Source organism: Alligator mississippiensis, chromosome 4 (assembly GCF_030867095.1).
Source record: "Alligator mississippiensis isolate rAllMis1 chromosome 4, rAllMis1, whole genome shotgun sequence".
NCBI lineage: Eukaryota > Metazoa > Chordata > Crocodylia > Alligatoridae > Alligator > Alligator mississippiensis.
The window spans coordinates 190,277,355-190,299,014 of record NC_081827.1 but is presented as its reverse complement, the minus strand read 5'-3'; the positions used below and the strand labels follow the sequence as shown (position 1 = coordinate 190,299,014).

The following is a 21,660-nucleotide window of genomic DNA, read 5'->3' as shown; positions in this document are numbered from 1 at the left end:
ATAGATTCATAGATGTTAGGGTCGGAAGGGACCTCAATAGATCATCGAGTCCGACCCCCTGCATAGGCAGGAAAGAGCGCTGGGTTTAGATGACCCCAGCTAGATGCCTATCTAACCTCCTCTTGAAGACCCCCAGGGTAGGGGAGAGCACCACCTCCCTTGGGAGCCCATTCCAGACCTTGGCTACTCTAACTGTGAAGAAGTTCTTCCTTATGTCCAGTCTAAATCTGCTCTCTGCTAGTTTATGGCCATTATTTCTTGTAACCCCCAGGGGCACCTTGGTGAGTAAAGCCTCACCAATTCTGTTCTGTGCCCCCATGATGAACTTATAGGCAGCCACAAGGTCGCCTCTCAACCTTCTCTTGCGGAGGCTGAAGAGGTCCAGGTGCCCTAGTCTCTCTTCATAGGGCTTGGCCTGCAAGCCCTTAGCCATATGTGTGGCCCTTCTCTGGACCCTCTCCAGGTTATCCACATCCCTCTTGAAGTGCAGCGCCCAAAATTGCACGCAGTATTCCAACTGTGGTCTGACCAGCGCCCGATAGAGGGGATGTATAACCTCCTTGGTTCTGTTCGTCATGCATCTGCTGATACACGATAAAGTGCCATTAGCTTTTCTGATGACTTCTTCACACTGACGACTCGTGTTCATCTTGGAGTCCACTAGGACTCCAAGATCCCTTTCCGCTTCTGTGCCTTTGGAGCAGACAGGGCTATCCAGCTTCTGAGTGGCTGAGGGCCTCGCAACGTGTGGGCTGCATGGCATGGGGCTTTATACCACATGGGCCACTGGAAATCCCCACTGTGCATAGCCCCCACCATTACACAGGCAATGAACTGCCCCCCACTTCTGTGCCAGTGCACGGGCAGATGTTGAGGCTCCTGACTTTTGGTCCCCATCTAAATGCAGGGCTGCTTTCCCCTGCACAGATTCTCCTACTGCATACCTTATGCTTGGGAGTGGATACCAGGCCAACTAAGTTGTGCAAACGGTGGTAGTAAGACCAGGACTGCTGGCAGGACAGAAGTAAAGAGAGAATTCCTGAAAGGTCAGAGGAAAGGGGTGAATGTGTTTAAATGTTTTTGGAGGAAAAAATTATGTTGTGGTATTTGTTACCTTAGTTCATGCAACTGCCACAAAAGTTTTTCATTTCAGGATGTTACATTTCTGAAAATTGTTGATTTTTCTCAGGGGCAGTTTGTATCTGCATTCCGACAAGCTCAGCGCCGAGAAAACTGTCTCCCAATTGTTAATGCTGGGATGAGAGTACTTTTTGCAGAAGGCACAGACTTAATTCTGGATTTCAGCATTTTCTATGGAGGCATTGGATCTACCACAGTTTGTGCAAAACAAACCTGCCAAGCACTCATTGGGAGGTACTGTATGAATTCCTGTCGACTGTGTATGTCTTCTCTGAATAATTCCCCCCCAATGGATTTTACATGCCTATATGGTAACATTTATAGTCCATTAAATGGATCCAGATCAATCCTGATCATTGAGTCATCTATCCATTATCAAATGGCACATTTAATATTACCATATTTTTAAATACTTAAAGCTTTTGGGTGAATGTGAATGTCTTCCACAGGATGGTTACAACTGCTGAATTACCATCACCACATTTTAGTTGTCACCCAGACCTGACCAGGACAGACTGCTGCTAATTCCATATACGTAGGAAGAACTACCAGTCAAAATTTGAAAATAACTGCCTGAGTTTCCTTCATGTTCCTCCTTATATTATCTATTTAGTCACTAGTGGAGATATCCAAAGAGTTGCTAATTAATTAGTGCCAGTTTTAAGAGAGTGGGGCATTCTCAAGTGGATGCTATGGAGGGCTTCATTATGGCACTACAAGAAGAGACTGAGAGGAGATGGCTCATGCCTCCTCTAATTGGTGGCTGCAGTTAACTCAAAAGCTCCAACTGTCCAGGGTGGGTTTGGGGGGAGAGGTGCGGGAGGGAGAGAAGTGTTATTTAAATACTTCACAGGTATAGGTAAATACCCTTAAAGTGGGATAATGGACTTTTATGTTTGTAAGATCCCAGAACAAAAGGCTGTCCCAGGAGAAATTGGACAAATGAGAAATCAGATAAATGTTTCTAGCCAACCAAGCAATAGTTTAGCATCTAGGTAGATGTTATCATGCTGCTTTTCTCTCTATGCATTGCAGTGGGGGAAAGACAGGTTCCAAGCTTCTGCTTGGGATACTTTTCTATGTGGAAGGATGGCATGGGCCAAACTGGAGGAAACAACTTAACCACTAGAAAAAGGGTTTATTTCAGCTTGAACCTCTTCATATTTCAGAGCCTGCAAACCCATGGGAACCCTTTCTTCTGCACTGCATTCAATCCTGTTTTGACCCTGCACTAATAAGATTCTCATTGCCAAATTACTTGTTGTGATTTAATTGTCAGCTCACCATTTATGCAAGACATTTGAGTCTTGTAATTTGGAGGATTGTGGCTTTTATAATCCAACAGCTCTGTGAGCTAGAGTGGGGTGGGATTGGAATAGGGTTTTAAATTCCATACTAATTTAGATTTGTATTCAACTTCTTACCCTAATCACAGTGAAAATACTGTCTAATGTAAAGCTCTTTAAAGTCAATGGGAGACTTTGCTTTTGTTAAATAAGCTTTGGATCCTTAGTATGCTTGTCTAGTGTAGAAAAATGTAGGCACTGGTCTGGATGGTCGTCTGGATTTGTGGGGAGTGCTCTACATGTTATCAGTTCCCTTTATGTACAGAGTGCAGAAGCATGTACCTTGGTCTGTAACTGTTCTGCTAAGTTTTACGCATGCTTGCTGAATTGGGTCGTAAAATTGATCATTTCTAAAACGCTTTCATGCTCCTTTGCATTACAGCAACAACCAGCAATAGCTGCCTTGTTGTTAAAATGTGCAAACAAAGAAAATCAAATCTTCAAGAGCCTGTGCTTATATAATTTATGTTTACCTCCAGTTTATCCAAAACAATAAAGCTAAAGATAAATGACCCAAAAATATAAAATAATAAAAATATCCTTAGTTGAGAGAAGGATGCCTGAGTTCTTGGAGCAAAGCATTAACCTTTAATAGATCTCTTTGTATTCAGTCCTGGTTTTCTTTGGCAGTTTTATTAAGCTGGTCACTGTTAACATTATTGCTGTTGCATATCAAGCTTTGCTCAAGAAAAGCAGTTGGTTGGTTTTCAGATGTGCTTAATAGAGTTAGGAGGAGAAATCTGATGTCAGGCTATGAACATGTGTTACGCATCTAGGCGGAGAAATGCTGCTATCCCACTAGTAATTGCAAATGCACAGGCATTCATGTGGTTTCTCATGGAGGAAACATGGTGAATCCACAAAAAAATCTTCCACATTTGATGGAGGATGATTTTGCTTGTGCAAAAGTGTCTCACACCATAATATGGCTTCCTTCCATTTTCCAGACCAGGATCACACTAGTCTGGGGATGACACAGAGGGCACTTTTCCAAGGCCCTGGTTTGCCCACAGAGGTGAGATGGCAGCTGCAAACTGAAACATCTGTACCCTCCTCTTCTTGCCACGATTTCTAGTGCTGCAGTTTTCCCAGAAATGAACACCTGTCCATACCCTTAGTCTTATACATGCCTCTTTATCCGTCCGGTTTTCTGGAACCTTGATCACTTTTCTTATTTTATACTGAACCCCACTCTAGTTGTGCAGTAGCCTTTCAGAGGCAAGGTGACTACTGTCAGACACTTCAGATGTTGAAAAATTGTACTTCCAAATTGTGTCCTGTTAGACCATTTGACCATTTAACATGTGGGCAGTTGAAGTTCCCATTATTGTTGTCAGATTTTACTGCCTCTTGGATCTCTCTCAAAATTATTCCCTCCATTTTTTTTCTTGTTCTGACAGATACTAGTAAAGCTCTGTAATATTTAGACAGCTTGGGATTTAATTCCCTCAATAGTTGATGTGCGGGACACTCCAAAAGAACAGGATTTCTAGAAAATACTGAGCGTATAACCTTTGATAATTGAATCTTTTGAAAACATCTCCAGTTGGCATCTAAAAATCACTAATCATTTCTGAAAGTTCAGTGCATGATCTAGTGTACAGTGATGCTCTACAACAGTATTTAAATGTATTTTTTAATCATAAGAAAAAAGCTGACTGTTTTTTATTACCCGTTCTATTGTCTTTATTGAAATTACTCATGTGAGTAATGTTAGTAGGATATTAAAAGTAGGGGTGCACTGATAAAGATTTTTGGGCAGATACCAATGGCCTATTATTAACCAGCCATATTAGCTGATACTGATCTGATTGCTGATTGGAGCCCAGCAGCTTGGAGAGCAGCATTCAGCTCGCAAGCTTGTTAGGGAGAAGTGTGGGGGAGGGAAGGGGCATGGGAGGGCAGATTGAGGCCCCCACCATGAGGAAGGGAGTGGGGCTGGGACAGTGATGGGCCAGGCACTGCCCAGCCAGGGCAGGTTGTGGGGTGGAGCTATAAGCAGCTCGTCCAGGGGGTGTAGGGAGGGGGGGCATGGCTTCCACCACTGCATGCACCCCTGGGGGTAGCCTGGGGGGGGTATGTGACCCCCACATCTGAGCATGGGGCAAGGGTAGGCTGGGGTCAGGGGCTGCACCAGGCTCTTTCTGGTGGTGGGGCTGGGCTGGGGCAGTGGGTAGTGGCGGCACTGGGAGTGGGGGCTGCGGCAAATTCTGGGGTGACTGTAGCCTCCCCCCATAGCTCCCCCTTCCAGCGCTGCCCCTGCCCAGCCTGAGTACAGCCCCAACCCAACTCCCCCCACCAGGAAGAGCCCAGCACTGCCCCCAGCCACAGCGGCAGCCCGCCCTTCCCCACACAGATCTGGGGGGCACATCCCCCCATGCCTCCCCCCAGGGGGTGCTCACAGCAGTGGGAGCCACTCCCCCACCACGGTCCCCAGGTGAGCTGCTCGTAGCTCTGTCCCATGCCCCACCTGGGCAGCCCCAGCCCCACTCCCTCCGTCATTGTGGGGGCCTTGATCTGCGCTCCAAGCCCCTTTCCTCCCCATCTCTTCCCCCCAAAAGACTTACCAGCTGGATGGTGCTCTCCAGTTTGCTGGGCTGCACTCCTGGCCACATTCATGCTGTGGCTGCACACATGAACACAACATTTATCAGTGACATTATCGACTACGTCAGCCAAAAAAAGTGGATTGCCGAAAAAGGAAAACTGACGTTAATCGGTACCGATACAATATGGACCAATGTACTGGTGCACCTCTAATTAAAAGCTGTGGTGCCAGTCCTGTTCCCACTGAAATCAAAGCTCCCAGTGAAGTCAATGTGGGCAGGGTTGTACAGAATAGTTCAAAGGAATTCAGATGATTTCTATTTAGTTTTTCTAACTTGCAGCTGACAAATTTATCTTTTATTATTCATTGTTCCAGGCATTGGAATGAGCAGATGCTGGATGAAGCTTGCAGAATGGTTCTTAAAGAAGTTTCTCTCCCAGGCTCAGCCCCAGGTGGAAAGGTGGAATATAGAAGAACTTTGATTGTCAGTTTCCTCTTCAAATTCTACCTGGAAGTGTTGCAGTCATTGAAGAGGATGGTAACTTAATACCTAGTGTCGGTTTTCATGGCATCAGTTGTAAAATCTTGGCTAATGTTTGTCCTTCTAGTTTATATACCACACTGACCATAATCTCTAAAGCAATGGTTCTCAATCCTTTTACATTCAAGGGACCCCCTCGATAACTTTTCTGAATTTAGGAGCATCCTGGTTGAGAACCATTGTTGTACTGTCTCAGTTAGTTTATGACCATTTTGTTACATACTTGATCTTGTACCATTGTGGTCCCTAAACTTAAATGGCTCTTCTCTTTCTCCGATATTCACACTCCAAATATATTTATAAAAAGAAATCATATCCCTATAATATGACTTACCTGACAAAAACCTGAAACTTTTTTTTTTACAAGATGCTGCTACTGCTGCAGCTGGGTCAAACTGTCCTGTTCTTCTGTTTCGAAATGGCACGTTTGGAGCTTGGAAGCAGCTAGGCAGGAGTGAGCACCACTGCCTACATTAGATTGACCTAGTTTGGCTTATTACATGCAAACTGATTTAAGAGCTAATTTGTGAAATTGGTTAGATCCTGTTGGTGAGCTCTACAGAGAATTACATTCAGATTTTCTCCTTTCCAATCAAAATGAATGGGATAATGCCTAAAGCCAAAGGCTAATGAGGGAAGCACAAATGCTCCAGAAGTACCCTATACACATAACTTTAAATCACCTCACACAGTTAAAAAGAACACAAAGAAAAGGTTGCAGTCTCTGACTGGACACCTACAAGGCCAGTTTGCAGTTTGAGAGGCAGTATTATTATTCAGTCTTCTTGCTCATTACCACAGGCAGCAAAAATTCTGGGCCAGGTTTGTTCATCTCAAAATAAAGTTGACCTCTTTTCGTTGCTTTCTTTCTAACTGGTCTCCTGAGGTCCTTGTACTGTTTTAATGCAGTTTTTTAATAAGATTTTATGAATGCTTAAAACTCTTTACTTCATTTTCAGCTTCATTTCTAATTCAGTGGGAAACTTAAAGGAATTATTATAATGCTAAGATTGAAACTCATTTGTTTGTTTTTAATAAAAACGTTTGTTACATAGAAGTGTGACTTTTAACATTATTATAATGCCTCGCTTTCAGGACCTGCATCAATGGCCTGAGATACCGGAGAAATATGGGAGTGTCCTGCAAGAGTTCTCAACCAAAATGCCCCAAAGTGTACAAATGTACCAGGTCAGCACCTTTATTCTAAGACTTTTATGCATTTCAAAAGAAAATGGTTAAAAAGTTAGGGTTTGCAAAGAGTCCAAAGCTATGAGGGTCAGATACAGATATTTAAAAAAAAATTAAGGATGCAGTTGTTATTTTAGAATTAGTAAATGACAGTACCTGATTGATACAGTGCAAATAATCAAGAACATTCAAGGACAGTTCAGCAATAGAGGGCAGAAGAGTCCTTTTTTTCTATCCTTGCCCTTGTATAGATAAGGAGGGTGGCTAGAATTGGCCAGGAAGCAGTTTCCTCCCTTTGCAAGAAATTTTGAGAAAAATTCTTGTTGCCACGAATGAGACAGACAGTCGTTCCCAAACGTTTGCAGATCATGAATCTTAAAGTGGTCAATTGTAAATCAGTTTTTACTTTGTTTCTTTCAAACTCTTATTAGATATTAACTTGAAATTTAAACTTGTTTCCAACAAACAAATGGAACTTTTCATTTAAGCATTTTGAAATAGGCCATTTAAATAATCTCAGGTCTTTCTCAATTTGTTTTCAAAATGGAGAAATCCACTGAAATATTGACCCTTTGCTATGAAAAAGCTCAGCTTTGACAAATCAGCATTATCTATTGAGAAATTGATTTAAAAAAAAATCCTGACCAACTGCTGATTATGTTATAGCCTAGGAGTGTTCCCTAACACAGAAGAAATGGGAAATAATGGAAATTTGATAACATTTATATTGAAATATTTTGTGCTGTAATCTTATACTAATATTTGTTGAGTTTGATCAAAGACATAAGAGTGGGAGAGAAATTTAAAATCCAGTGTAATTGGTGGGAAGAGATGCTGAAATTTAAAATGAGCTAGGGCAGTGGTGCTAAACCTTTTTGGCCAGTGGGCCAGATAGGCAGTACCCAGGCTGTCCATGGATTAGATCCATCTGAAAGTCCCAATCTGACATAGAGCGGTCATGGTAGAGCCCCATCTAGCTGCTCAGAGTGGGGCAGAAGGCATTCTGGCTCCAACTCCACTCCACCTTGGGGGGTGAGGTGGGAGGGAGGGACAGAGAGTGACCCAGCCCCAACCCAGCCTCATGGGGGGAAGGGGTCTCGACCCAGTCCTGCAGGGAGGAAAGGGGGCTTGAGCTGATCCCAACCTGGCCCCACAAGGGAAAGGGGGTGTGACCCAGACCCATCCAGCCCAGAGGGAGGGGCATGGCTTAGCCTCATCCAGAAATGGGGGTGGAGGGAATGGGCATGACCTAGCCCCAGCTTGCTGTGTGGGGCTCAGAGTTTGGGAATTAGGCAGTAAGGGAGAGTGGCTGTATTTATTGCCACCGTTTTTCAGCCACCAAATGTCCTAGTCCTTGGGGAGCCCCACAGGCTGGATACCTATGGCTCTGCAGGTCACATTTGGCCCATAAGCCAGATGTTGAGCACCCCTTAGCTAGAGAATAAGTAAAGTAAAGAGATACAGAAAGGCAGATCCAGGTGACAATAGCTGCAGGGAGACGGCTCTTACTTCAGTGGTGATGAAGGAACAGAAAGAACTCAGTGCTAATCTGTAAACTTGGAAGAGCAGAGAGAAGAAATGGGTGGGAGGAGTGCAGAGTGCATGGAGTGTCTATTGTGATGATGGGCTACTGTCAGTAAATCTTAAATTAGTTTATATACTTGTGAATTACAAGAGGAGACAGTTTTCTGGCATAACACAGACTTGCTTGGCATTGCACCTTATTCTTGCTGGTTTAAGATAAAGCAAAATTGGGTACAATAAATAGTATGCTACTTAAAGGTCAGTTTTCTAGCAATAATGTAGAATGATGCCTCTTTGGTAAAAATGCAGTGGTGTGCAGAAGTGAGGAACAAATTTGAAAGTTAGGACAACAGTGCCTGGTTGAAGTAGGACTCATCGCAGGAGAAAAAGCCATTGTATTTTCCTATCTAAACAAATCCAGATCAGAGCCAGTATATCATGAGTATTTCCATTACCACAACATGTTTGCAATGAGGAAAATCTTGAAAACTTGTTTTTGCTTTAGACAGAACCAGTTTCCACAATACCTGCATAATTATATGGTGTAGGAAAAACCAGTCAGAACACCATGTCACAAAAGCAATAGCTTTCCTTTTGAGAGCATTTCACAGAAAGCACAGAGCCCCACTTGTTATCTTAGTCATTCACAAGGTTCTAAAAGTTTATTTGTAGCTAATGACAAGATATTGGAAAATTTCAAGATCTTGGCAACACTTTTAGCTGTGTTGCAGAAAATATGATTAGCTGTTCTTAAGCTGTACTTAGGTTGGTGTTAGGAACAATGATGATTGCCATACTGAAGGGATCAGTGTGATACATCTTTTCCAGCACCCTGACAGTGGCCAGTGCCAGAAGCTTCTGGGGATGGTGCAATACATCTTCTAAAAGGAAGATAAGTGATACATCACCCTCTAGGAAAGTATGAGATTAGAGGTGGTATAACGGAGGGCACATTCGGGGCCAGATCTCATGCCGGCCCGTCCATCTGTTTCTATGGGCAACCGCCTACCTCCTCTCCTGCCATGCCTTGATGGTATATATATAATTATGATATTAGTTAGACGGGAGGCTACCCATTCTTGCCCTGATGCCAGGAGGCGCTATCTGCAGCTCCATTCCTTCCCTACACTGCAGCCCAAGCCTCACAGATGGCATCCACAGTTATTAATGTCACTGGCCCCACACTGGGCCCCAGAATCCTTCCAATCAGACCCCAACTGGATCCCTCCAATCAGGCAGCCTACTCTGCCCTCATTCTAGACTGCCTAGCTCCCTGAACTGTTCCCCCTCTCAGGTGTGGTCCCCCCAGCACCTTTGGCCACACAGGCCCTGGCCTTACCTCAAAGGCCAGTTGGAAACTCCAGGTTCTCAGCTCTGGGCATCCCTCACAGTGGTCCCTTGGCCTGTTTGACTCTTCTGGTCCTGGCCCCAGCACTGACTAGTCGAGGGTGTTTCAAGTCAGGTCTCTGAGCCTCTAGCCCACTCTCTAACCTGGGCCTGCCTTCTTGGCCATTCTATGGAGTAACCCACAAGGGTGTGGGAGCTGGGGTTATTAAGGCACCCTGACCCACCTTTCACCGGGGTGGTAACTGGCCTGGCATTTCCTGGAGGCTCCCGTGCCACTGGGAGCCCCACCAGGCCACCCAATTCTGTCAGGGAGCAGTTTTAGGTCACACCCAGGACCAGGAGCCTCCAAACCATCCCCTTAAGCTCCTGTCCTTACCTCCAGGATGTTGCATTCAGCGTTCCAGCCAGGCAGTGTTTCTGCCTGGCCTGCCAGCAGCAAGCTTCTCTGTTTATCTAGGTGGCCAGAGATCTAAAATGACCACCGTAATCAAGCACCTGCTGACTGCTTGGCTCAGCCCTTAAAGTGGCAGGCACCAACAGTGCCCTGCCACAGGTAGAGGGTTTAGATCATTTGCCTGGGCAAAGGATCCACCCTATAAATTTTACTTTTAAAAGGTCTAATACTTTTTAGAACTCTGAAAGCTCTTATGAAAGAAAAACAGTGACCCTTTGAAATTGTTGGTGAAAGAGTGTGGTTAGAAAATCATACCCCTGTTTATTATCATCAGAAGTCAAATGCACACTGAGTTATGAGTGAAAAGGCATAAACATGTATTTTAACAGATACGATGTCTCAGTACACACCTAAGGAACCAAATCAAATATCAGAAACCAAAGTAATCAGAAAATGCATTAAGTTGACTATGATATATTGTAATGACTGAGACACCACCACGTTGTTTCAAGAAAACACTATTTTTAGAGGCAAATTGCAGTATGCAGACATGGGCAGCCACCGATTCAGTAAACCTGTGTTTGAGCTCCTGCTGTGCATGGTTTTTATGTGTATAAAGTGCTGAGGTGGTTTATGTTTTATTTGTCCTGGTTCTGGTCTCACTGAATTTGTACAGTGTTTGCAGTCACTGATCATTCAAAAACCTTAATACTGTTTTTAAATGCTGTGCCTGTTGTTCATTTGCCTTACAGTAGCTCCTCAGGGCCTCTTCCAAGTCAGGACTTTATTGTGCTCCATGCTTGCAAATGCATGAAACTTACTTACAACACAAATCATTGCATACTAGGGGTGTACAAAGCGGGCCATATTCGATTCGAATTCAGCCCAATTTAGGGGACAGTGATTTGATTCATTGATTTACATCACTGTCCCAATTCAATTCAGCTGAATCTGAAGATTCGATGCTGATTTGGAGAATCAGCAATTCAGCCATAGACACGGTTATAAATGTTTTTTCTACATACCTCGAGGTACCAGGTGTGGCTCATGAATGCTGAGATGGTGGGGCGAATGGAGCATCCCACAGGAGCGTGGTGGGGGCCGCTTGCTCAGCAGCAGACCTGGAAGTGTCAATGCCCCACCTCCATTCACGCACCGGGAAGAGCCGGGGCTGTGCCGGGCAGCTGGTGGTGGTGGCGCTGGGAATGGAGCAGCATCAAAATTTGGGATGGATGCAGCATCCTCCCAGCACCACTGGCACCTGCTCCAAGCCCAGACTCCGCCGAGAAGAGTCCCACGCAGCCCCAGCTGCAACCCGCCCTGCACCGCACAGATCCAGGGAGCACATGCCCCCCCATGCCCTCCCGGGGTGCAAGCAACAGTGGGAGCTGCCTCCCCCTACCTCCCCCATGAGCCGCAGCTCCAGCTGCACCCCCTGCCTGCCTGAGTAACACCTGCCCCTGCTCCCTCCCTCACCACGGGGGGGTGTTGATCTGCCCCCTCCTCATGTCCCTTCCCTCCCCACCTCCCCTTCCACCGCACTGGACTTACCAGCCGGAGGCAGCTCTCCATGCTGCCGGCTGTGCTCCTCACTGACTGAGTGCTGCACTGTGGCTGTGCACAGCATGGGCATTTATTGGCTAAATCATCTGCCCCATCAGGCCAGTATCCAATACAGCCAGTTTTCGTTATATTGGTACTGATCTTTATATTGGACCGATGTATCTGTTCACCTCTATTACTGATTATACCATAGCAGCTGCACCCCACTTTGGTAATCGCATGATATCTCTGGCAGTGACACTAATTGTTTACAGCAGGAGTGTCCAACTTCAGAGCACCCAAGAGCTGTACATGGCACTTTTGTTTGGTGCCTGGCCTACCCACTGTGCAGGCCTAGGCTGCCGGGTTGGGGCTCTGCCCCTTGATTCCCAACCTGTGGGCAGCACCAGCACTCCCTCCTCCCTGAACCCTCCCTCAGGAAGGGTAAGAAGCTTTGTAAGACCCGAGTTTAGTGAATAATGCATCTTTATCATTTTCTAGTGTTAAGCCAGAGGTACGTGTTTATAAACACTGAATTTTGTATCTAAATTTCTTCATCTAATCTAAGGCCCCCTGGCTTTCCTTTGTTGGACTGAGTGTTATTTTATTTTTTTTAACTGGGCAGGGTGTGGACTCTGGGCAGGTTCCCCAAGATCTAGTGGGACGACCCATCATGCACCAGGCTGGCTTTGAACATGCCACTGGCGAAGCTGTTTATTGTGATGACATGCGTGTGGTGGATGAAGAGCTCTTTTTGGCTGTGGTCACTAGTTCCAAAGCACATGCAAAGATTGTGTAAGTGTATAAAGACCTGAGAGATGTGTTACCATGAAAACAACAGCTGGGATTTTTTGAGCACTCTAGGTTAGGGGTATCAAACATCTGGCCTGCAGGATAGATCTGGCCTGTTCACCAGGTTGTCCAGCTCACAGATTTTTATCCTGGCTTTGGCTACAGTGGTGAGGGTTCCCACAGTGGCAGCCAGGGCTCTGGGGAGAGCAGCATTGGAGATAGAAGTCCTGCCATGATGGCCAGAGCCAAGAAAGGAGACAGATCACCAAGAGCCTTATTTTCCATCTACCTAATCTTGCTATCCTAAGGGAAAGAAAAGAATGGCCATTAGCCAGCTGCCCAGAGAAGTGTGAGTGCAGAGCCACGTGGTACTGGATATCTATGGATGTATTGTTGTCTTCCTTCTGCAACATTCTGAGATTAACTGCTTCCCCCCAGATCAATTAACACATTGGAGGCCCGTGTGGTACCAGGGGTGTTTGATGTCATAACAGCTCATGATGTCCCAGCTACAAATGAATTCTACTATGCCAGTGATCCAGAGATTATATTTGCAAAAGAGAAGGTATAACATGCCTACTCAGTAGGCACACTTTTTTGAGTGGGTCTCTTCAGTTTTTAACATCTTTCACAATTAAACTAAACCATGACCTGTTGGATCTTGAATTGTTGTAGTGTGTGTATGTTGGGAATCATTTGGTCACTCAAAAAGGGGCATCTTCCTAACTATTCTCTTCCATTCCTTTTAAAGCAGATAGATCAGACTAGTAAAAACTGGGGTAAAATTTGCAAAAACAGTTCATAGGTTCATAGATTCATAGATGTAGGGTCGGAAGAGACCGTAGAGATCTTCTAGTCCGACCCCCTGCCATGGGCAGGAGAGAAAACTGGGCTCAAATGACCCCAGCCAGGTAAACGTAGAGCCTTCTCTTAAACACCCCCAGGGTAGGAGCCATCACCACTTCCCTTGGAAGTTGGTTCCAGATCCTAGCCACCCTGACTGTGAAGTAGTGCCTTCTAATGTCTAGTCTAAACCTACTCTCTAGCAGCTTATGGCTGTTATTCCTTGTTATTCCAGGAGGCGCTTGGGGGAACAAGGTCTCTCCCAAACCCTGCTGGTCCCCCCTAGTAAGTTTATAGATGGCCACCAGGTCCCCCCTCAGCCTTCTCTTGCGAAGGCTGAACAGGTTAAGGTCCCGTAGCCTCTTCTCATAGGGTCTGCCCTGCTGTCCCCAGATCATGCGAGTGGCCCTCCTTTGGACCCTCTCAATGCTGTCCACATCCCTCCTGAAGTGCGGCACCCAGAACTGGATACAGTACTCCAGCTGTGGCCTGACCAATGTCGCATAGAGGGGGAGGATCACCTCCTTGGTCCTGCTTGTGATTCATCTGTGGATACATGACAAGGAACGGTTAGCTCTCCTGACCATGTTCTCGCATTGTCGGCCCATGTTCAATAATGACTCCAAGATCTCTTTCTGCCACCGTGCTTTCAGGAAGGGTGTTTCCCAGCCTATAGGTATGCTGCTGGTTTCTACTGCCCAAATGCAGCACCCTGCACTTGTCAGTATTGAATCCCATCCTATTTTCATTTGCCCACCCCTGTAACCTGTCCAGGTCCTGCTGTAATCTGTCCTTCCCTTCTAGCACGCCCACCTCTCCCCAAATCTTGGTGTCGTCTATGCATTTAAACAGGCTGCTCTTCACCTCATTGTCCAAGTCACTAATAAAGAAATTGAACAGTCTGGGCCCAAGGACCAACCTTGGGGGACCCCACTGCCCACTTCCCTCCAGGTCAAAAACCCGTCCACCACCACTCTCTGAGTGTGACCCCTCAGCCAATTTGCAATCCATTTGACTGTGTAGGCATCAATGCCACAGTCACCTAGCTTTTTAATGAGAATGGGATGGAAGACAGTGTCAAAGGCCTTGCTGAAGTCCAGAAAGACTACATGCACCACGACACCTGTGTCCAGTGATTTTGTGACCTGATCATAGAAGGCAATCAGGTTGGTCTGACAGGACCTGCTCCTAATCCAGTAGGACGAAATCATGCTGGTTGCCCTTGAGCATCATCCCTGCTGCTGGCCCATGACAGATTTGCTCCTTGATAATCTTCTCAAAGAGCTTCCCCAGGATTGAAGTAAGACTAACAGGCCTATAGTTGCCCGGGTCCTCCTTCTTCCCTTTTTTAAAGATGGGGACCAGATTGGCCCTCTTCCAGTCATCCAGCACCTGGCCAGAGCACCACAAGTGCTTGTAAAGACATGCCAGGGGCCCCGCGATAACCCCTACCAATTCCCTCAACACCCTGGGGTGGAGAGCATTTGGACCTGCTGATTTGAACATGTCCAGCCCCTCCAGCAGTTCTCTAACCCGGTCCTCCCTGACCCTAGGCTTGGCAGAGTTTCTCCCAAGTCCGTCCTGAATCTTGGTAGAGTTAAGTCACTTGGAAATACAAGTTTTACTGAAGATCACTGGGAATTGGTCTCCTAAGTCACTTAGGGGCCTTTGAAATTATAGTCCTTAGTTCCCAGATTACATCAATATATCCACTGTTGGTTTCAGAGAAAAGTATTGGTTTCAGGGAAGCTCTACAGCCAGTAAGACCTAAACCAAAGCAAAAAAATAAATGGGGAATGTGATTGGTGTCTGTTTAAGGACAGGTTTCAATAAGCACATATGGGAATCTTTTGATTACAGCATTCCCACTAGACTCCGTGTACTTTGCAGGTGATTTGTGTGGGTCAGATAGTTTGCGCTGTGGTTGCAGATTCTGATGTTCATGCCAAACAAGCAGCTGCAAAAGTGAAGATAGAGTATGAAGCCCTGGAGCCAGTGATCCTGACAGTTGAGGTAATAATCAGCTTCTTCATTCTTGCTTTTCACTTGCTTATCTTCCTGAGCAGAGTAGGCACTTGTTTACTCTTCAACCTCTGATTAACGTTTTTTCTTTATTGCAAGTGATGTCTGACTTTCTTTTATCAAAGACCAAGGGAAAAATTCTGCTGCCATGTTACACCAGTGTAACCCCAGTGAAGTCCATGATATAAAAAGAAAAGGCCTGGGCCAGTACTTTTCACTTAGGTTTAGTTTGTTACATCTGAAAGAAAAGCCTCCAATATTAGCAAATGGGAATCTTTCACATCTAAGGATTCCCCTGCTTGTCCTTTCTAAAATTACTAAGTGTTTTTTCTGACCCTCCTGATCAAACAGCAACTTCAGGAAAGATGCACTTCATAATTCCCTATCTGGGAACTCTGTAATTAGGGTAGGATAAGATTTCACACATTTTTGTCTTCTCCTGCCTCAATAAATAAATAAAATATAGCCCATACAACACCCTGGCCAATGTTAGGGCAAGTGTTGACTTATCCTCTCCTGCCTAGCTCAGATCCCACTCCAGAAGAGTGCTCTTCCATTTTGTACTGTATATTAGAGACTATGTTTTTGGTCAGCTGGAAACTCATCCTCGAGTTACAGCAGCCATTGCTGTTGATAGGTTGCATGACAGAAGTACACACTCCCCTGATATGGTAGAGATTGGTTCACACATCCCAGGAAGAAAAACAATGCACAGAAAAGCTCATATCAACCATATCCATCTTAACCATATCTTCAGTTCAGGGCTACCTCAGCAGTCTCTTTCCATTCACATCTAGTCTGAGACAGTTCCATAACCACATCACTACCAGACTTCTACCATATCCTAGGGAGTGTCTGACTGAACAACTGGTAGGTAGCCATTTAAAGAGTAGACTAATTAATGAATTAAATACCTAAGCATGTGTATTTTTCCCCCCTGCTTTAGGATGCCATTCAGCACAATTCATTCTTTGAGCCAAAAAGAAAGCTAGAACATGGGAATGTTGATGAAGCATTTAAAACTGTTGATCAAATACTTGAAGGTAAATTTCAGGATTTGCTGGGTGGCAGCTGGGAGGCTTCTGATATTTGGATTTTACCCTCCTGTTTGTCTTTCCCCTTTCAACCACCAAATCCTTGCCTTTCCTCCTCAGCATTATGCACACCCATTTTTTGCTGACCCTGTGCAACTGTCAAAACCTGCTCTTTGCATAGAAAAATAACCATTCCCTCTTCTGCCCTGCTGAACTTTAGCTGACAAGAGATCCCATTGTTACACTCCAGCCTTCTATGTTCCAGGCTCAAGATGCTTAGTTTAATGTTGACACCTTATGTTGGCAGAAATCCACAGATGCCAGTTGGCTTAGTTTTCTTGATTTTCACAAATCTGGTCCAATTTACACTGGTAGAGAATTGGGTCTATGCTTTAATTTTGCATAGTGCATCTACCATGAGTAGCTTCTCTTGTGTTGTTGCATCTTATCAGTCTGGGAAGATATGTCAGTCAAAAATACTGCCTGTTATAGTTGCATGATGTGTATACCTCTCCTGCACTGCTTCCTTCTCCATTTCCCTTCTCTCAGTAACATTTTGATCTTTATCTTTGGAACAGAGGAACTCCACATTGGGGGACAGGAACATTTTTATATGGAGACTCAAAGCGTGCTTGTCGTTCCAAAAGGAGAAGCTAAAGAAATGGATGTGTATGTGTCCTCACAGCATCCAGCACTCATCCAGGTAACAGCTTTTCTGAGAAAGTTTAAAGCCTTGATAATACAGCTCTTTGTGTGTTGTTTGTATGTCTTCTTTGAAGCTACCCAGAAACCATTGTTTTCCAGTGCTGCCATAACATGTTAGCTCAGCACTAAACCCATCTATTGTTAGCTAGGTGTTCACTGGTTTCTGCTTCCAGGGTAAAAGCCTCTTGTTGCTCTGTGAGTATAGTTGCAAAATCAGGCCACAAAATGTTAACTTATGGACTATACCTTTTGAAATGCTAAGTATTCTCCACACCCGTTCACTTCAATATGGGGGAGTGTTTATTGCTTTGTCAGGTCAGATCCTTGGTGATGAACTTTGGCTCTGTAAATGCTTTAGCTGGATCAGTGATAGCAGTCTTGCCAAAATGTAAGGAGGAATCTGACAAAGCTGAGGTGTCTGCTTAGCTACAGCTATGGCTTGTAGACCTGAATGCAGTTTAGACAAAATGCTGTAATTTTATGTCAATTTTTCTTTTGTTGGGGCGTATTTATTCCCATTGTTGACCTGCTTTTCATTTTGTCCTCATGTTTCTTTTTTATCAATGGTAGTCATGAATAGTAAATGTTATAAACAAATGTGGAGCCCAGTCAGAAAGATGAGGAGCACAGCCAGAAAGATATTGGAGACAAACATGTCTTATTAGCTGTGACCAACCAGCAAGGCCTTAGATGACTAAAATAAAATATTTAGAAATTCAGTGTCCTTTGCTGACAGGCTGCATTTCTTTTAGTATGCTTAAAGCAATTGTGTTTCTCTTTTGTTTGAGTCAGGTTTACTTTCACAGAAGGCGTGGGGGTGTGTTTGTTTCTAAATTCAAATGGAAAGTGTATTTTTAAATCATTCTGGAAGCATTTCATATTGCCTTTTCTGGGGAGGAGGGGTAGGAACTTTTCTTTGCAAATCCTGCTTTAATTGAACTGAAATAAAAAGGAAATTGACTTTACAGGAAATGGTGGCCTCATGTTTAGGTGTTCCAGCAAATAGGATCATGTGTCATGTAAAACGAGTTGGCGGAGCTTTTGGTGGGAAGTTACTCAAAACTGGTCTGTTGGCATCAGTTGCTGCAGTGGCAGCAAACAAGTAAGTATGATGTATATGTTTTGGAGCATGAAGGGGAAAGGAGGGCAATAGTTACCCACCATGGCTGACATGGCGTTACCATTCCTGGTGATACTGCCTCCATACTACCTAACGTACCATAAAATCCTGTCTGTTACAGAGTCTTATTAGACATTATTTGTGTAAGCTCCAGGCTGGGCTAAGCTGCTGGGATCTAATTAGACCTAAGCCTGATGTCATCTAGAAACATTCTCAAAGCTCTTAGCAAGTTTAGAGATGTATGTACCTTCTGTCAGACTGAGGATTTGTCCACACAGAGCATTCACTTTCACTTAACTAAGTCAATTTCAAAAGCAAATAATTTAACTTGATGCAGTTTTCTTGTGTAAATGCTCTCATTTTGATTTTAAGAGTCTGTAGATTTACGCTGATATCTAACAGACTCTTAACGTCAGACTGAGCCTGTTTACCCAGGAAAGGTGCACTGAATTACCTTGTCTTTCAAGAATGGGAAAGAAGCCTCTATCATGGGTCTGCATCCAACAAGGCATAAATTTAAATGAATTAATTGTCCTGTTAATCTTAAATTAAGTTTAGACATGGGCTTAATCTCTTTGCTCCTTAGGCATGGACAAAAGTACCTACATAACCTCAATGAAATTACTCATTTGCTTGAAATAAAGCATGTGCCTAAGCACTTTGCTGCATCTGGGCCCATGGTGAATATTTGCTTTTTAGTAGCATCTGGGTCTGAAAACCCCACCTTTTTCCCCACATAGAACTGGTCGGGCAGTCCGTCTTATCCTGAGCCGGGGTGAGGATATGTTAATCACTGGGGGCCGGCATCCTCTTGTTGCCAAATACAAAGTAAGTGTAGAAGAAAGCTGTGCAAAACACCGTTTGTGCATTTTATGTGAATAGGATTTTCATAATACCACTAGTTAATATTGTGACCATTTGTTCTGTTTATCCAAATAACAGTATTAAATTCAAATTTAATTTGCAGTCCCCATCCACTGATTTGCTGTGTGACCTTGACCCTGATAGGCTTTTCTTTCTTCCTGCCATTCCTAATTTGTCTTGTCAATTGAGACTGTACATTCTTTGGATCAAACTCTTCCTGCACATTTATCCAGTGCTTAGCACTATGCGGTCCTGCTCTTGGTTGGGGCTTCTGGCTATATTGCAGTACAAATCCAACATAAAGATAATAATAGAAGCTGCTGGTGACTCCAAAACAGATTTTCTCCATTACCCAATAAAGGAGGAGTTTTGTAGCTGTCAGGCCTGCAAATTCATCCTTAGAGAGTACACTGTGTGTTTCCTTGCTCAGGTGCATGCTGTCATCAGTAATAATTTTGCAGGACAAAATGTGCCCTCCATTACTCCTGCAGAAACTAACTGAAAACATCAGGGTCCTGTAGGCATAACAGAGGGCTGAACTGGTCCCTAAAGCTGGAACGTGTTTACCAATTCTACTGATGATTTAGGAGCAAAAATAGAACCCAGTTCAATCACCAATAGGAATGACAACAGAAATACTATGTAGACAACATTTATTTTTGTCAGTAAAATAAGTGAAAGCTGTCAGTGTGCTCTAGATCTGTCAGGTGCCATTTGTACAGTTACTTCTCAGAGTAGGACTTCACTTTGCATGCGGTTGACATCTACAAATTGTGGCACAGATGTCACATTAGCCATCTCCCATGGAATATGCAGATATGCAACAGGCTTTCCAGCTGCACGCCAGGTGGGGTGTATGTTGCTCAACTAAAGAGGCATGTAATATGTACCATATAATATAGATCAATATGGGATCTAGAAAATCTGTTGCTTAGGTGCAAATTATCTTTCTAGTTTCAGCGAGTTGAGCACAGTACTGACCTAATCGTATGGTTTGTTGTTATTTGTAGAAAGTGTGACCTGTCATATTTGTATTTTTTCAACTTTGTGATGGAAAAAGTAAAGAACAGGTGAATGAGTGCAAAGGCCTAAGAAAGTTCTGTTAATCCAATTTAGGTTGGCTTCATGAATAATGGTGGGATCCTGGCTTTGGATGTCAAATATTACATTAATGGAGGATGCTCCCCTGATGAGTCGGTTCTGGTAAGGATTTTATAAATTAACCTGTTTCCTAGTATGGAGCACTTGCCATCTGGAAAAAGTGAATTGCCAGATTTCCTTTGAAACTGTTTTGGCATTATCCTGTCATCTGTTCTGTAGGGATTCTGGGCAGGTGTCAGAAAATATCTCCATCAGATAAGCTGGAGTATTGCTCAGAATTCTGTGCAGGTTTATAGTGGCAGCTAAATGTTTCCTGCCTAGAATTGCATTGTACCTACAGGCTGCACAATCAGTTTGTGGCCCCAACTCACTTTATGTCCCCAGCTCGTGTATGTAATCGAAGCCAAAATCTGACCTTTTTCATTCTGTCAATGATCTTCCAATGTTCACACATACTGCTTCACTAGGGAAAAACCAAGAGTCCAAACTCTTCTTATTTGTTGTAGCAATACCTTTTACAATCATTATTGTTTAAAACAAGTGTTCATTCATTAAAAACAAAATAAATGTAGAATTTAAGGTTGCATCTTTCTAAGAGAATGCCCAAACTGTCACATTCAGGAAACCAGCACCCTCTGGTGAGGCATCCAAATAGAAAGCTAGTAACTTTCTGAAAGCTGATGTTAATCAAATATATTTTGGTGCTGGACACTAGAAACCAGTTAGAGGATTTCAGTAAAGAATCCAACTCTGCTTTCCCTCTTTCTGTTTATGATTTTGTGATGGTTTTCTACAAATCTTAGAAGATTTCATAAACTGTGGAACTTGTGTGCCGTCTTTAAGAAGTAAACATTTAGTCTGAAAACATTCATGGCATCATTTGGCAGAATGTAGAGTAGAGAAGTACACTGTTATTGAGACTGCTTTGTCTGCTTCATTCCAGATCTATCAACACTTCAAATATAACATTTTCTTTAGAATGGGAACAAAATGAGGCTAATAATGAAATTTTGGTTGCAGCTTCAGCTAGGGAGAGACTGTTATCACTCTGTAATTGCACCCCAGCCATGACTGTCTGCTTTGTTCCTCTTCTGTCCAAATAAGAATATTGAGATGTAAGATCATGCTGCTTGGGAGATGTGTGAATAATGAAGGTGGGCCATGACTATATAGTAAACTTATGATGCCTGTGGGTAGCTCCATTAGGCATGCTGCACTGAAGTAGGCAGACTGCCTTGGAATCTAGAAGCATTATAGCCTCGTCTGCTTGGCAGCATGGATCAGCTTATTAGTATAAGTATGGACAAATTGTCACTAGCAGTCAGCAGTGTGAATTCGTCTGCTCAAATTGGATGTAGTGAGTTTGAGGCATCCTGTTTGTGATGACTAGAAAATGGTATTTAGAGGTTTGCTTTTAGGAATTGGCTTGTAGGTAAAGTAGATATGTATTAGAATAATTGTCCAAGGCAACGGCAAGAGTTAATTGGTTTCTAAAAGCCTGTTTGTGACAAAGTTTCCTGCAAGGCCCATTGTATCTGGAGCAGGCAGAGTCACAGACTGGGAAATTGAAAACGTATACCACACTGTTCAATAACATGAGATAAGAGGG

General features: G+C 43.9%; 1 protein-coding gene across 4 annotated transcripts in view; it reads left to right on the top strand.

Moving 5' to 3' along the window:
* Positions 1-21,660, top strand: part of LOC102558050 (aldehyde oxidase) — an 82,568-nt gene that overhangs the window by 38,674 nt on the left and 22,234 nt on the right. For all 4 annotated transcript variants that reach the window (XR_009462073.1, XM_019492224.2, XM_014594315.3 and 1 more), the window contains exons 14-24: positions 1,190-1,374; positions 5,410-5,572; positions 6,671-6,763; positions 12,196-12,365; positions 12,801-12,927; positions 15,096-15,218; positions 16,174-16,270; positions 16,840-16,964; positions 17,935-18,068; positions 18,827-18,914; positions 20,067-20,153. Coding sequence is in view for 3 of the 4 variants with exons in the window: in XM_019492224.2 (XP_019347769.1) it covers positions 1,190-1,374; positions 5,410-5,572; positions 6,671-6,763; positions 12,196-12,365; positions 12,801-12,927; positions 15,096-15,218; positions 16,174-16,270; positions 16,840-16,964; positions 17,935-18,068; positions 18,827-18,914; positions 20,067-20,153 (1,392 nt within the window). In the remaining variant the exon portion in view is untranslated. The remainder of the gene's footprint in view (positions 1-1,189; positions 1,375-5,409; positions 5,573-6,670; positions 6,764-12,195; positions 12,366-12,800; positions 12,928-15,095; positions 15,219-16,173; positions 16,271-16,839; positions 16,965-17,934; positions 18,069-18,826; positions 18,915-20,066; positions 20,154-21,660) is intronic.